Here is a 16131-nt window from a genome sequence, read left to right on the forward strand (position 1 = left end):
GTACAACGATCGTTGCAGAAAGCTGATATAATGAGTAATGAGTACATGAGAAAAGGAAACATGCGTGTTGCAAGTAGTACAGGATATTACAGATTATGTCGACGATGAAAGAGAATGAATAAACGACCTTTCAAACGAATGAATGAATGAATGAATGAATGAATGAATGAACGGTAATAAAAAAAATATATATATATATATATGTATGTATATAAATAGGCGAGTGTTATGTACAACGCGAGCAAGAATGATAATGACAGAAGTGTAATTTCCGATCAAATTATACAGCCGAACACGAAGAACGGTGATGAAAATAATTAAGACCAAAAGGTGGTGTAAAAAATATTTAATAAGCAGAAAAAGGCACCTGTGTGTACGTGTATGATGAAACCAGCCATAGCGGTAAATTAACCCTTTTTGTGGTTGTGTGTGCGTGTGCGTGTGGCTGCGTATAATCCAAAGCTAAAGGGGGAAAAATAGAAGAGGGAAGTAAAATCGAGCGGGAGAAACAGACGCGATAAGCAGAGAGAGAGAGAGAGACAGAGATAGAAAAAGCGGAATTAAAATAGGGAAAATAGAAAACCGAGACGCGAGATGTGAAGATGAAATTCAAATCACGTAGATCTTTATCCGAAGATGGTAACCCGGCTCTATATATATATATATATATATATATATATACTCGACCGAAACGGATCGAGGTAAAAATCGAGAAGAAGTTGTAGCATGTAAGAGAACAAAAAAAAAACAGAAAATGAAAAACGAGGAGTCGAGAATTCGGTAGTCGAGATCCTATTTTTCGCCCGGGGCTTCGCGCGCACTTTTATTATCCTACGCGCGTGCAGTGGGAAGAAAAGAACACGCATCGCGCATCGCATCATTCCGAATCTCGCCCAAGGGATAATATTATACGCTTTGGAATAAGAATTATCACTGTTCCTTTTTTTGCTAAGCCAGCGGAACCGGTAATCAAACGGGGGACCGACATAAGAGAAAAAAAAAAAAAAAACAAATCGTCGCAAGTGTAACTCCTCCACCGATTTTGGGCGATTTTATTGCGTGGAGGTTTTCCAAGACCATGTTTGTACACTCGAAACTCACGTGCAGGTCGCTTTTCACGATTAATTATCGTGACGAACACGGGTGACTTGAACCGATCTCGATACTCGGCTTGATCGCTGATACGCGTGCATCATCTATAATGCAAGGACGTCGAATTTCTATGAGAAGAACGTACAGTCTGGTCGAAAATCCGTTGAAACAAAATATAAAAACATGAGAAAATGAAGATCCAAAAAACGTGAGTGAAACTGCAGGTCAAATTGAAGCTGATTGAAGCTGATTGAAGAAAAGTAATTTTGATTCGTGAAATCGATTTTTGTTTACTGAATTTCGAGTGTTATTTCTAACCTTGTTATTTTTAACAACATCAATGAAATTACGTTACTTTACTATTTTTTCATTCAATAATTCAAGGGGCTCTATTCACTTCTGCGATTTCTAAGAGATCGGTTAAAAATCGGTTGAAATGGACTGAAATAACGATGAAAAATTGGTCGAAATCGCAAATCAAACTATGTGTGAAGCTATTCGTAAAAGATCGGTTGAAAATCGGTTGAAATCGGTTGAAATAATGATAGAAATTGGTCTAAATCGCAAATCAAGCTATACGTGAAGCGATTCGTGAGGGACCGGTTGAAGATCGGTTGAAATCGGTAAAAATAACGATAAAAATTGTTCGAAATCGCTGAATATCTTCGAAATTTGAATCATTTAAAATTGTTTGAGATCTTGCGATCAACATCCTCGAACCATTGCTTCGCCACGTTCCGGTTTCAACACTTTTTGCCCCGACTGTACGTCCCATGCATCCTTAACGGCGCGTAACCAAATCTCCGGGCCCGAATCGGGGAGGGGAGGGACGGTTAACCCGCGCAGCGTATCTCTCGATCTCCGGATCGGTCATTACGCGAGGAAGAGAGATACGAGGAGCGGGAGAATCGGGCGAGCCCGGGACCAACTCGAAAGTGCACCTGCCGGTGACGTCATCCCGGGACTTCTTTTTCGGTTTTGTACCTGTCGCCTTCGCCCGAGGAATCGAGGAGAAAAGCAAAGGCAATAAGGGGCCTCTCTAGTTTTCGTCAAGGCTTGAGCCGTAACAGAGTTCGAATTACCGATCACAGATTTCACTCCAGCCCCATTCGCATTGATCTCCACATTTTCTTCCTCATCTTGATTCGCTCCGTTTCACCGAAATTCGACGTAACGACGATCAAATCAGATGGTATAAAAACTGATCGTTAATTGGAGTTCTCCTGAGACATTGAACTTAAAAATACTATAAAAATTCAATCCCAAGTAAATATTGATCGAAAACAATTCCGTGCATTGCGGTAATTAGGTTTGTATTGCATACTCTTAACTTTCGTTCGTTTTCACATGTTTCTCTTTTCTCTCACACATTTATTCGTCTATAATTTATAACAACTTTGGAACGCGAAAAAAGGCATGCGAAATTCGAGGCAGTCAGGTGCCCGTAAATGTTTTATGAATCGGGACATCTAATACCCGGGCAGCTATGATTTCAAACGTAATTTTATCCAGGTTACTGGAAACCAAAGCTGTACTGACCCAGTTTAGAATAACGGCTTTGTTCCCTGCAAGACGAGGCGACAAAGAGACATGTGCTCGCGAATTTCCGGGAAAGATGAAAAAAGTTATATTCCAAAATCCGACCGAGACTCCTTTTCTTTTTTTAGCAGATCTGTGTCGATAAGTGTTTATTCTCTTAAAAATTATCCATAAAAATAAAGCAAAAGCAACGAGATCTGTTTCAGTGAATTCGTAAAAAAAAAAAAAACAAAAAAAACTTTCCTAGCAAAAGAGGAAAAAAAAAAAAAATAAAGATTGGCCGTCTTGGAAAGAAAACGAACGAGTCCGATTTGTGTTAATGTTCAACGAACTTAAAATTATTTGAAATGAAAGGTTGATATGTCAAAGCATTAGTTTCTAGCGGTTTAATAACAATCATCGCAAAGCCTACGAGTATCAATTAATTTGACGAACACGACTACTACCTCGTGACAAAATAAGCAGTAGGAATTGATTTCGAACTCACCAGGATCGTTGAATTGAAATTTGCGAACCCGCAGCTGTGGGGAGAAGTGCAAATTCACCTGTTACTGCACCTAGGCGGTGCAGTTTATGAAGTTAAGGAAAAAAAACCGGAGCCCGGAGGCTGGCAGGGTGATTTACCTGAGTGCAGGGGCCCGAACCTTTTGCGGGCCCACGGACCCCCAGCATAATGCGAGCCGACAGGTTCCCGCAGACGGTCATGCCAAAATGCACCCTGCGCAGGATATGCACCGCTTGTAAATATTTACGGGCCGGTTAGCCGGGCCCAAATTTATATTCCGGATTACTTCTCGTAGCGCATTTTAATGCAGTTCAGACGGACAAACACGGCAGCTAAAGGATTCGGAAGCCGATTACCTTTTCTTTTTGCAGTATCACAAATTCGATTCTGCAATATTTCGGACGTTGAGTAAGACAGATTAAATCCTTTTCGATATGCTCGCATCTTTCGACGATTCAATTTCTCGACTTCGACTTGAGCCACGTGTACCAACTGTACAAATAACAAGCCGTGTGAGTGTCAATCAGAAACTTCATCACGCGTGATAAATAAACGTGTTTACCGAACCGTAAAACAGTTCGATAAATTTTCAACTTTCAAATCAAGAATATATGATCTCATCGATCGATGTGTTATACTAAATACGACGACGAAGAGAATATTATTATCGTTTCTCACTATCGGTTTTAACGATCTTCGAACACATGTTAATAAATAATTCCCAACCAATGTATGACAATCGAAGAACATCCGGACGTGAAAAAATATCCCTCGTTACACCTGCTTTTTAATTTTTCAACGACGTTACGTTTCAAGGACCGAGTGTCTGGTAATTTAAAACGTTTGTCACGTTCTAATATCAAGTATAAAAATAAATAAATCGTTGAAAACCGTATCGATCGGCGGTAAAATGACAACCGCCTGAATCTCAGTGGTGAAGAAATAATCGATCCTTGAGATCGCAAGCGTTCGTAAAACCCAACCTAAAACTAACCTCGGGCAAACCTCGGAGGCTTGGACAGGTTCTTAAAAACTGTTTTTTTTTTCCCCGCAGGAGTCGGTCGGGTTGGGGACGCGGCCGTGACGTGGGATAATTTCAATAAAAAGATAATTACCGCTGAGTGAAAAAAAACTGTCGACCTTTTTTACGATCCTCGGCGTCGCGTCGCGGCAAAGAAAAGAGTATCGAAAACTAAGCGGCAGTGCATAATGTACCGAGCAATTCGCAAAAATAGTAATTTTCGAACAATAAAGTCTGCCAAATATTAAAATTTCCGTCCAAAACTTGCTCAAAGTCGTATCGGAGGCATGAATTGAGTAATTGAAGAGATCAGAGTTGGAATTGAGGAGAGCGGAACTTTTATAAAAGCGTATGAATGGTACAGTGGCCATAAATGGTGCATTCGCCTTATGTTAAACATGGAAAGTTTCGAAGATAAAAATTGTGGGCATCGGTAGATGGAGAAAGGTCGGTTTGACCCTCGGCCAAAGCGAAGGAAGAGGGCTTCTCCTTCTCCTCCTCATCCTCCTCCTCCTCCTTCTACTCTTCTTGCACAGCGAAGTGGTCCCTGACCTGCCTGAACCTTACTGGAACAGGGAGTGAAAAGAACTAAAATATCTCCGGAGGCTAATTACGAGAGGTTGGACCTAAGGCGCAAACCACCCGAGCGCATGACCGAGATTAATTATTCTCGAAGAGCTCTTCTCTGATGGTGCAGAGAGCGACAAGTCTGCTCGGGTCTGCCAAAGTGATCCGAGTACTGGCAACTTCACGGAATATGAAAGGCGGTCAAGCATGGGGCTTGAAGAAAACAACGCGGAACTGAACCGAGCGGGAATTCACTTGGGGATCAAGTCGATCACTTGGATTCATCGGTAACGTTGACATTCGAGTGATTGTACCAAGTCATTTCCATTGATCTTCACGGATTAGACAGAATCACAGGGACTCGTGACGAACCGTTGGAAATCACTCGTTACACTGGAAGAGTGAACGCAAGCACTTGACAAGGTAGAAGTCCATGTAAACTACTCAGCATCGATTAAGACCATTTATCGATCGCTGAACGACTTGCGCCGTTTGATTCCAAGCGATTGTCAGTGATTTCCACTAAGATCGAACGATTCTTCTTGGTTTCAAAGAACACGCGTAAAGTCAATTCGCAATGTAATTTCCAACGGTCGAAGGAACGTCCCCTCGAATCGTATCGAGAAAACACCCCAAAGAAAGTCCAGCCCTCGACCTGTTTCGACAGGTCTCTTTCTTCGGCCGTAGGGGGAAAGCGTGTCGAGACTCGCAGCAAGGGATCTTCCTCCACCATCTTCGTGTAAGCCATCAGCTCCCGGGTGAATTTTCTCCTGATTTAGTCGGGGGTGGGGCGAACGGGGTGGCGAGTCTCTGCCAGGGTGGACTTGAGCGAAGAACGCGGGGGGAGCCGAGGACGACGGCAGATGGTCGACGTGGACCCTGGGAAGCTCGGAACACGGAGAGTTCCCACAGCCAAGGCGCACCTGCCTCCCCCACCAGCTACCCCGTGACGTCACAGGGCTCTATATAACCGGCGGGGTGGCTGGACCAGAGCACATTCGCTGACAAGCCTCAGACGAGACGAGACTAGCTACGAAAATTCGGTATAACAAAAAAAAAAAAAAAAAACGCGCTGCGAATTAAAACGACATCGCAACTTTACGTACACAGTAGTAAACGCTCTGAAGTGTGACGGTATATAGAGACACGGTGTGCGAGAGTATACATATATATATCCAACAACAACAACGACGACAAAGAAAATGGCGGCAACAACGATCAACAGCCACGTGTTCGAGTGCGATAACGAGCTGAACGACAATCTGTACAACATCAAGTTGTCGACCAGCAATAAGCAGACCTCAAGTGCTCGACGAGTAAAGAAGATCCTGAAGCCGCTTTTGAGACTGCTCAAGAAGTCCGGAGGCGGTAAGAAGAGCGCCAAATCGCTCAAGGGACAGCAGAGGGCTCAGCCTCAGGTGGAGGTCTTCACCGAGGAGGTAGACAACCAGAACAATGCCAACGAGGCACTGGAACAGCGGCTTCTAGCCGGCCTGGAAGAAGCCGAGGAGGGAGCAGCCATCACCGTTTGCCTCGATGGTCAGATGACCGTCGTTCCCGTGGTACCCGGACAGTGTTACGTTCCCGTTCACTTCGCCCACACCCACGCCGGCGACTTCTACTGGACGACGATCTCCCTCGCCGACAGTGACCTCTGCTACAAGGAACGAGCCTTCTCCCAGAACCAGCAGCCCGAGATGCAGGTCGCCTAAGTGCGATGGGTTCCATGGGTTTAAGCTCCGGTTCAAGTTCCAGTTTCGCGGAAAGCTAAAAAAGGAGACTCATCCCGACCTCGACATTGATTAAAAACGAGGTGCAACCGGGATGCGGGAAGAAAGAAGAGAGAAGAGTAAAAACGAGAGAGAGAGAGAGAGAGAGAGAGAGAAAGAGAAAGACTTTATTTAGACGTAAGATAATTATTTCAAACTGTGATTAGTAGTTTAAACGATTATTGTTACGATTACTGTTCGTATTCGAGTTACTTGTTACTTGTATGTCTATCTGATATTTGCTCAATTGAAAGAGAGGAGAACCGTTTTGCGGGATTCGATTATTGGGCACGATCTCGTACAGCATGTTTTGCAAAACAACTGTCGAGATTTGTGATATACAAATTCCTTCAAAATTTGAATATTTTTTTTTTTTTCTTCATTTTTCATGGTACAACACACGTATACGGTTAAAGTATTCCTTTCATGCGATTAGTGCGATTATTTTTTGTATAATCTTGTTTCTGCATGACGACAATTTCATTCGCACCTGTGATATTCGTACCTAAACACTTGACTTTTAGAGTTATAATTATTTAGCTTTAAGTTTCACTATTGTTGTAATATTGTAACATGCGCGCACACACACACACACACACACACACACACACACACACACACACACACACACACACACACACACACACACACACACACACACGCACGCACGCACGCACGCACGCACGCACGCACGCACGCACGCACGCATATTGTGATATCGGCTTTAAAATCCTGTAGAAGGAATAATTCGATTGATCGACCATTCAGTCGCCACATTTTATAATTAAATCTAAATATTAAGATTATATTATATCAAATCATATCGTCTTCCAATTTTATCGTATTACAACCACAAGTGGAAAAAAAAAATAAATTATACTATTATTTTCTCAAAAAATATTATTTTTCTACTTATTTATTTACCATCCAAGTATCTTTTTTATAACATATACCCAATTTCCTTTGAAATAAATTGCCATTAGAAATTAATTATAGATTATAATTTCAAAAGTATATTTATAATAAAAGCGATAATTGAATTCAATTGACTAGTTAGTGATCTAAAAATCACTCAATCAATCATTCGTATATCACTATTTATAAAAAAAATTCCAACAGTGCAGTTCACCTGCAATTTTGAAGAAAAATTTATTCCCCCCGAGGTTTTTAAAATAGTTAAGTGACTAGCCTAGGCTGACCATATTTTACAAAGAATCTTCGGCCGTTGCGACGATTCTTTCACAATGTGGAACCGGTCGAAGAGTAGAAACGATAAAGAATAGAAGAAAACCTCGAGATCCTTTCAGCCCCTCGCTCGTATATTTGCTCAAGGTTTTTAGGTCCGAAGGGTCTTGAAAAATTTCAGCGTCAAAATCCACCGGCTAAAGTATAGTCCAGATTCCAGAGTCTGCCTCGTTTCTTCGCTTCTATCTATGATGAAACCATCGGAAATTTTTTCTTATGACGTATAATTTTTGAAACTTTCAAGCCTCGAAAATAGGAAAAATATATAGAATAACCAATCACTGCACTGGTTACGGGTTATTAATAGGCGTATAATTATTGTAATACACCGATCGATCATGAACCAAGTTTCAATGAATTGTAAAAATAAAGTATGTAAATCGGTGCCAATTAACTCGTCCTTTCAAGGTTCGAGATAATTGCACTTGAGAGCTGAAATTATGCAGGGTGGAGAAAAACGCCGCTGCTACGGTGTCCGGGGGAAAAGGGAAAAGGGAAAAGGGAAAACAAGCAAACTGTGTGCGGCCGACGGTGACCTTCGGACATGTGGATCCCATATGGGGATCTGGGAATGGTATGTGGGACAAGAGCACATGTGCTTTTACGCGGGGAGGGGGGGGGGGAGCGAATGAAGAGGATTGAATGCGCGTGATTTGGGGGAGGGTGGACGGGGTTGAGAGGAAGGGAAAAAAATGCAGGAAGAATTGTGTACCCCAACTGGCAAAATAACGCAGGAGATACGTGACAATGGACAACTGGAAGCACTGGAAGAGTGTGGTTCATAGATTATTGGTCATGCATTTGCCCGTATAATGCATTGAATGCTTTTGCAACCCCGAGCTGCTGCAGCATCCGTTTAAATGAAATAACACAGACTGCAGATCGTATTCTTTTAGGGAGTGAATATTCAAGGGGTGAATTTTCCGCCATGGGTTTTAATACAGTCGCTTAGGTTATTATACCGACAATTGAAACGGCGACGTGCGCAAAATCGCATAACGTTATTCAATGTTATTCTTTATTCAATTTGAAAATTAACGAGTCATAAAATATATATATATATCACCTAATTGTTTGACGATTAATAATTTTACATCACCAAATTTCCAACATACAATTGAAAAAATTCACTCATTTCATCATTTTTCAAATAAATTATACGTATATGTGTAAGATTTTCTTTTCAAAACGCGCTTCAAAAAATCGTTTCTACTTTTAATATATATCTTAAAAACTTGGAAGACGTTTAGTCCAATTTGTCGTGCGTTTGAAATTATTTTTTACACGACGAATGCTTGACGAGAATTTTCCCGCGTTTCAAGGATCCGGGCGCAGGTACAAGGCGAAAGTTCTCGACTTATCCACCAGAGGGATGAAATCTAGAGCCTGAAAAATATGCAACCCCGATTGCACGCCTGCACGACAAAAAGTGCCTCAACTTCTGTCACGACTTTCTAATTCCCTCATGTTTTCGGTACATAAAAGACAGGAGCCTAAGGAACCCATAATTTATCATTACTGCTACTATTATTACTATTATGATTATTATCAGTTCCGCTAGAAAATTTCATCAGCAAGCACGATTTTTCGTTCTCGTTTCTTATTTTCAATGAATTGGATCACCGTTGAATTAATACGTACCGACAATCTGTGAATCCGGAATTAATTAATTCAACGTCGTGAGAAAATTGATGAAGTTTGTGATAAATTGCCTACGGATAAAAAGTATTAACGAAATTTCTTTTCATCGTGTTTGAAGTTTATGTGCACTTTTTTAACTTCATGCTCGTTTATTCATTTTTTATTTGTTTTGTAACCGAGAGATATCGGGACAAGCTCGTTACTTTTTATCGAACCGTGTGAGTGGGAAGAGGAGGGCAGAGAGTCCGATGCAAGCTTGTATAACTTGTTCGAATTTTGTGTCACCCGCGGCCGATCGGCGAGGTGCGATGGATTAACGAATATATGCAAATGGGTACTCGCGATTTCGAAATCGAGCCCGGCATTTACTTATATTGAGTATTACATTCGTTACCACTGAAATTACCCGTTCAGCCAATTACCTCGAGATCGATCTGGTCTGTTAAAATGGAACGTGATCCGAATAAGTGACCAGCGAAATGTTAAAAGAGAAAGACTGACGTGTATTGACAAAAAAAAAAAAAAAAACGTCGAGGCAAAATGCGGCGCAAAATGGATCTGACAACAGCTGATTGTGAGTGAGAAAATTTAAAATGACGTGGATGATGGACAGAGTTATCGATGTTGAAATGAAATATGAAACTTCATAACCTCACCTGCACGGACTCTTTAGATTATCAAAAAAACAGATTCGTCTGAAATTAACAAAGAATACGTTGTAAAAAAGAATCCACAAGCGATTGTTGGAAACGCTTCACAATCGTGCGATGGCAAATATCTGAATCAGGGTATAAAAAATTGCAGGAGATGGTGAATTTTCATTTAAATAAAATACGCGTTTCAAAGATGTAATCGCTCCACTATTTTTATATTAACAATAAACTAAAAATGCTTTCAGCATTATTAATTTATCGAATAATTATACGTAACATGCAACATGTTTCTTTTCCAACTTATTGTCCAAATATTATCTTGAGCCTAAAAATGGTAAAAATTTTATATCTGGGTAAATCAAATCCACCAACGAATGTTTCGATCCTACACAACGACGCGTGAAGAATATTTTCCTCTCCGTGAACTGTAAAAACAGGAAGTGAACCATACCAATTTTCATTTGTTCACAGCCTCACGTCAAGTGAAAATAATTCATATTTCAGTTCAAATTCCGGCTTATATCGCGCGTGGTTGTACCGGTGATTATATACAAAACAAAAAGTACAAAAAAAAATAAATAAATAAATAAAAAACCATCTTATGATACGCAGAGGTAAAACACGGATGTGTAGGCTGTAAGAACGCGCCGTGGAGCCGGTAGGTATGTATTTATTTCTCGACACTCTCTCTCTCTCTCTCTCTTTCTCTCTGTCGTTTATTTTCCAGCGGTAGTCTGCGATGCCCTGCACGAGCCAGCCGACGCGAGGCCGTCGCGGCGGCGACGACGTCGACGTCGATCGCGCGCCGGTAGCGTCGAATCGCTACAACGACGTCCGTTCCCACGGCCCCGATCGCACTTGGGCGCGAGCGCGCGCGCCGCCGAGTACAAGAAAAAGAGATCGAACACGAGCGAGCGAGCGAGCGAGAGAACGAGGGGAAAAGATAAGTAGGTACAACAAGAAGAAACGCGCGCACACACTCGCCCGGCGAGAGCAGAGAGTGAGCGAGAGAAGTCGCTCGCATCCCCCGGGCGCAGCAACGCGCCCGATTACTTCTCTCTACGCACACTCGGACGCGAGCGACGCGCGTGGGCCAATACAAACCGGCGAGCGATCGGCATTCGCCTCGCGCGACTCCCGGTGTAGGTACGCGCAAAGCGGATTGCTGGCGTGCTCGCGCGTCCTGCTCGTGCCGAGCGCGCGCGCGGCGTGACCCTAGGCCGGTACAGTCGCCGTCAAAACCGGCGATCATATCGTTCCACCCTTCTCCTCCTCCTCGATCGAGGAAGTGGCGATCTTGAGGGTCGAGATCGTGAATTGCAAATCGATCAAAGGAACGCGAATTGATCGAGCGTTGTTTGAAACGATGAGAAATCGATACGAAACGGATGAAATTTGCGTAAAGCGTTGCGGCGAAGCGCTGGAATAGTCGCGCGATAGGCGATCGAGAAATCGCGGAGCGAGCGTTTGATATTACGGAAGAAATAAGAAATTGTTAGAAATTGTTCTGTAGATACAGAATAAGATTTTAGATTAGATAGATTTTACAGCTTACCGAGTGATTTCCATTGGTTTGTACAATGATTTCTTGACTGGGGGATTTCTAACACATTCTAACATGACAAGGTATGGAAATCAACAGAAATCACCTCAAAGTCAATATCAATTAAATATAATTGTACGCTCAATTTCGAAGCGAATAGCTCCTTGGTCTTAAAATTAAGGATTCGAGGAGCCATTCGCTTGGAAGTCTGATGAATAATTTCAATTCACTTCAGTGATTCCTGTTGATTTTCATGTTGCCGCGTAATAATATTGACTTGTCGGTGAATCGCTTGATTTCCAATAGCTTCCAACGTTTGCTTTGAGTATTTTTTAATTAATTGACGGCGATTTTCAACGGTTTTAGATTACCTCAATCGATTTCTAATCTATCGGCAACTGTTAGACCAATGAATTCGTAAAGTGCAAATCCTTTTCTAGGGATTCTGTGTCTAAAATATGAATCAATTGCGGTTTGATTTTTCATTTCGGATAATAATCCGTCCGCATATCAATGACTCGCATTTAAAATAATTTCAAATTTAAAAAATTCTTACAGAATATGAACGATCTAGCTAGAAACTGTCACCGTATTATTACATCGTTACATGTGATCGATCGACATGCGTTTGAAATGAAAAATCAAGTTACTCGAAATAACAGCATATAAAAGAGAATGCAAGCGTAAACTTCGATGAACCGGTAAATTCAACGACTGAAATCACAGATCGACTTTCTCGAGCGATCGAAGGTCTGTGTATACATACGATATAAAGAACACCGATATGCTTACAGACGCACTCTTGTGTGCAGCAGCATAAGTCTGGTTCTTGCGGTCGCGTTTTGCGGGTACAGAATAATTCCGTTCCTTTCTACGTATATATACAACGTGATATACGTTAAAGCCTTGTTTAACTAAAAAAGTAGAATAAACCTCAGAAACTGATTTTGCGTTGCAATTAGCAAAAAAGGATCGACGATAGCGCAAAATTGTTAGGCGTACCTCGTTTTTCCTAATTCCAACAATGTTCAAACAGTTTTTTTAACGATACCTGTTTTACTGAATTTTTCTAGTTACTGTAACAAATGAAATTTTTCTCATTGTACGTAAAAACGGATTATTGACACCGGTACCGGAAGTCGTTGGCAAGAACCTCGAACAATCAGCTACCAGCCGTAACCATAATATCCAGCAAACTCGTCAGGCGATCTGACGCACGCGTGAAGAGCTGACTGGTTCACCGTGTGTGTTTAAACGGCATGTGCAAATTCCAACGAAGCGTATAATACAACTGGTTGTAAGCTCGGAGCAATTAACCCGCGTAATTGCAACAACAATCATTGGCCATGGACGACCATTCAGGCGGAAAGAAGAGAAAAAGAAAAAACAACACGCGAAAGAACGTGCCTGGCTTTTACGCTCTTCTACTAACAGACTGTTGGGTGTCATGGAAGATGAGGAAAGACTCCGTGGTGAACATCGAGCTTACATAAATAGCCTTGATTTGATGTAATTTACGATACGCTTCGTTATCTCCCTACTATTTACGTAAACGGTAAGATCTCTTACTGTTAGTCATACTTTTTATTTCCCCAAGGAATGGAAAATACGTTTTACAATATTCATCAAACGTAGACAGGGTTCAATTGTCTTCGGTGCAGTTTAGAATAGATCCAATATTGCACAAATTATGCTAATAACAACGATACATTTTTATACATAAAATTGAAAATTACGTATCATCGGAATGTTACTGTAACAAATGAAATTTTTCACAGTGCAATTATACATCCAAACGCTACTTAAATACGTTCGAATCAACTTTCGAGTTACAAATTCCAACACCCCCGTACGTTGCCAAACGTCCGATTCCGACGGCCAAAAAAAAAAAAAGAAAAAAAGTTTCGTCGCGTTGCAATTTTGCACTCTCGCGATGATCCCCCCCCCCCAAAAAAAAAAAGAAAAAGGTGTCACGGTCTTGCGAGAACTTGAGTCGCGAGTGGTTTACGTGCCTGTTGATAAAGGTTCGGGAGGTGGAGGTGGAGGAAGGTGCGAGACAAGATTTGTACAAACGTTTCCCTCGTGCCTCGAGGAGGTCTCTTCTCCTCTCTCTTCGCTCTCTTCATTTTTCTACTCGCGCGTGGGAACTCGAGACAGATGCAGGCGTCGCATCGAGTCCCGCGTGAGAATCTCGGGCAGATGGGTCCCTGCGGTCTTGACGCACCTCGGTCGACGTAGTACGTCTTCTTCCTTCCCCCCTCCCCCCCCCCCCCCCCCTTCCCACCTTCGTCCTTCTTCTTCCCTTACGCTCCTTTCAGGCCATCGTCGATATTATAATGTTATGCGCGTGTCCCGAGCGTGCGAGAGCTGATGCGAGGAACGTGGGCAGAACGTGTCACGCATTTTTTTCTCCCTCCTATATATTCATCTTTCTCCTCATCTCCTTTTCTCGTCTTCTTATTTTTTTTTTTTGATTCAGCCTCGGCACTCCTCGCATAATGGACCGTGCGTGCGTGTGTTCACGGTAAGGGTATAAGGTATACCTTCCCTCCCTTCGATTACACATTAACCCTCAATTTTCTGCATGATATTCTACAGCTTCCGGCTTACTTTCCCCGCTTTTGCATTTTAAAACTTGGTCAGCCCGAGGAAGGATCAAAAGTCGTATCTTGCTTCTTACAGTTTGGTTTTAACGATTTTATACATGCTCTTCCAAACAACGTCAATGATTTTAATTGCTTTTATCGAAAACCTGTTTACGCGTCACACGTTTCATTCTGCAAGAAGTATGACGGAAGAATAGAAATTGGAGATCGATTCGCAACGCGTGATGATCGACTGTTAAATCATGCAACTTTGTTCACGATTGCGGATATTATTCGGGCTAATTTTCAACTGACAAATGCTTTGATCGTGTAGAAGGATTGCATTTTTTAATAATAATTTTCACATCAAATTTCATCACGTTTATCATCTTCACTGCATTTTCTTCACCTTGTATTCTGTGTTTGCAAATTGAAGCATAAAATCTTATACGTGAGATTACTCTAATTATTCAAAAAGAACATTCAACTTCCGTTGCATAATTTCAAAATTACAGTTAGAATTCAAGAATACATATATCGGTCCGATTAACCAATTAACCGTGAATTTTCATCATTTTATTTCTCCAGTTGCAATCGATTGATCGAAATCGTTTCCCCGAAATTTCGATATTCATCCACGTATCGGTGAACAAATTAACCAATAATAACCACAGAAATTTATTCACACGCTTCAAAATTCAAGCCGAAAATTCTCGAAATTTTCGTTTCTAATCACGATCGATTATACAATGTGTAACAACCGTGACGTATAAGCCTAGATCCAAATATAGGTATATAATAATGCGGCCCGACATTGACATGTAATTATAACAGTTTCCGATTACATCGCATCCAGATAGACAAATGATTAATGACTCTGTCCGTATACGTAACTAGTAAGTGACTTGTGATGTCAGGCTTCTTCATATACGCGAAGTACACGCTGACTGGGGCATATAATTTCTAATTCATCGGATCCCGAAGGGATTCGATCTTAGTACGTGGAATGAAAGTTTTTTTTTCTTATCATCATTCCCGCATCTTCAGCGATATTTTATACTTAAATTTTCTCTTTCAACGAGGTCGAGTGTAAAGTTACGATAATTAACCGTCAGCCTATCACAGCATTGCGACTTTGATTTGCGTCTAACTCTTGTCACTGTTGTTTATTTATTCGTTTATTTATTTTTCTCTTGTCGAGCTATTTTCAAAGGTTACGTAAATAGGAAAAAGGGAGAAGGAGAGAGAAAGAGACGGAGGATGGAGGCAAAAACTGAACGAAGAAAGAAAAAAAAAAATATGCAAGAAACTAAGAAAAAACAAAGAAGCCAGAAATAATTCATCCTCGAAACTCGGTGCACAATATTTGAATTTGACCCCCTAATTTACACGAATCCATGGAATAGCCTTACACTGCGGATGAGAATAGGCGCGAACCGTTTTGTAACGTGTAAAAAAAATATGTGTGAAAAGGAGGAAAAATACAAGTGAAATAAACGAACACGACGCATCCGGTATCCTGTATTAAACAGTAATTATTTTTTTTATCATCCCTCTCCGACACGCGTCAAGTCTCAACGATCCGTGTTGGGGCGAGTCGGTTATGCGCGTTCATGGTTACCCATAAGTAGAACGGGGAGCAAGGCGAACATCGTCCAGCATCCTGCGTGAAGCGAGGCGCGGATAATCGAGTGAATGGACACCGGATAGTGGGATACAGAAACCGAAAGGGGGAAGGAAGGGGATGAAGGAGGAGACTCGAAGAGTCGATCGCTAAAGGGCCTCGAGGGCTTCGCTTCTAACAAGCGAACATCCGCGTTGCTGCATCAGCAGCGTTGCACTGAGAATAACTTCAATTTCTTATCACAGAGTTGATGGGAAATGGCCTCGTTTTTCACGATTCTTTCATTATTTTTATTCTTCACTCGTTAAAATTTTCACGTCTCCTCAAATTGCTTAGCTTTGTCTGCT

General features: G+C 41.6%; 2 protein-coding genes across 7 annotated transcripts in view; one reads left to right on the top strand and one right to left on the bottom strand.

Annotated features, from left to right (window-relative positions):
• The window catches only part of LOC107227669, a 94452-nt gene that overhangs the window by 49008 nt on the left and 29313 nt on the right, over positions 1 to 16131 (bottom strand). The gene's annotated exons all lie outside the window — the stretch shown is intronic.
• On the top strand, positions 5749 to 7325 carry LOC107227681 (enhancer of split malpha protein-like). Its single transcript, XM_015668897.2, has one exon. The coding sequence runs from the start codon at positions 5927 to 5929 to the stop codon at positions 6434 to 6436; it is 510 nt and encodes a 169-aa protein (XP_015524383.1). The 5' UTR covers positions 5749 to 5926; the 3' UTR covers positions 6437 to 7325.

The sequence above is a fragment of the Neodiprion lecontei genome, chromosome 1 (genome assembly GCF_021901455.1).
Source record: "Neodiprion lecontei isolate iyNeoLeco1 chromosome 1, iyNeoLeco1.1, whole genome shotgun sequence".
NCBI lineage: Eukaryota > Metazoa > Arthropoda > Insecta > Hymenoptera > Diprionidae > Neodiprion > Neodiprion lecontei.

Coding starts and splice junctions, on each gene's coding strand:
- LOC107227681 (XM_015668897.2), top strand. CDS start 5,927: ATGGCGGCAACAACGATCAACAGCCACGTGTTCGAGTGCGATAACGAG.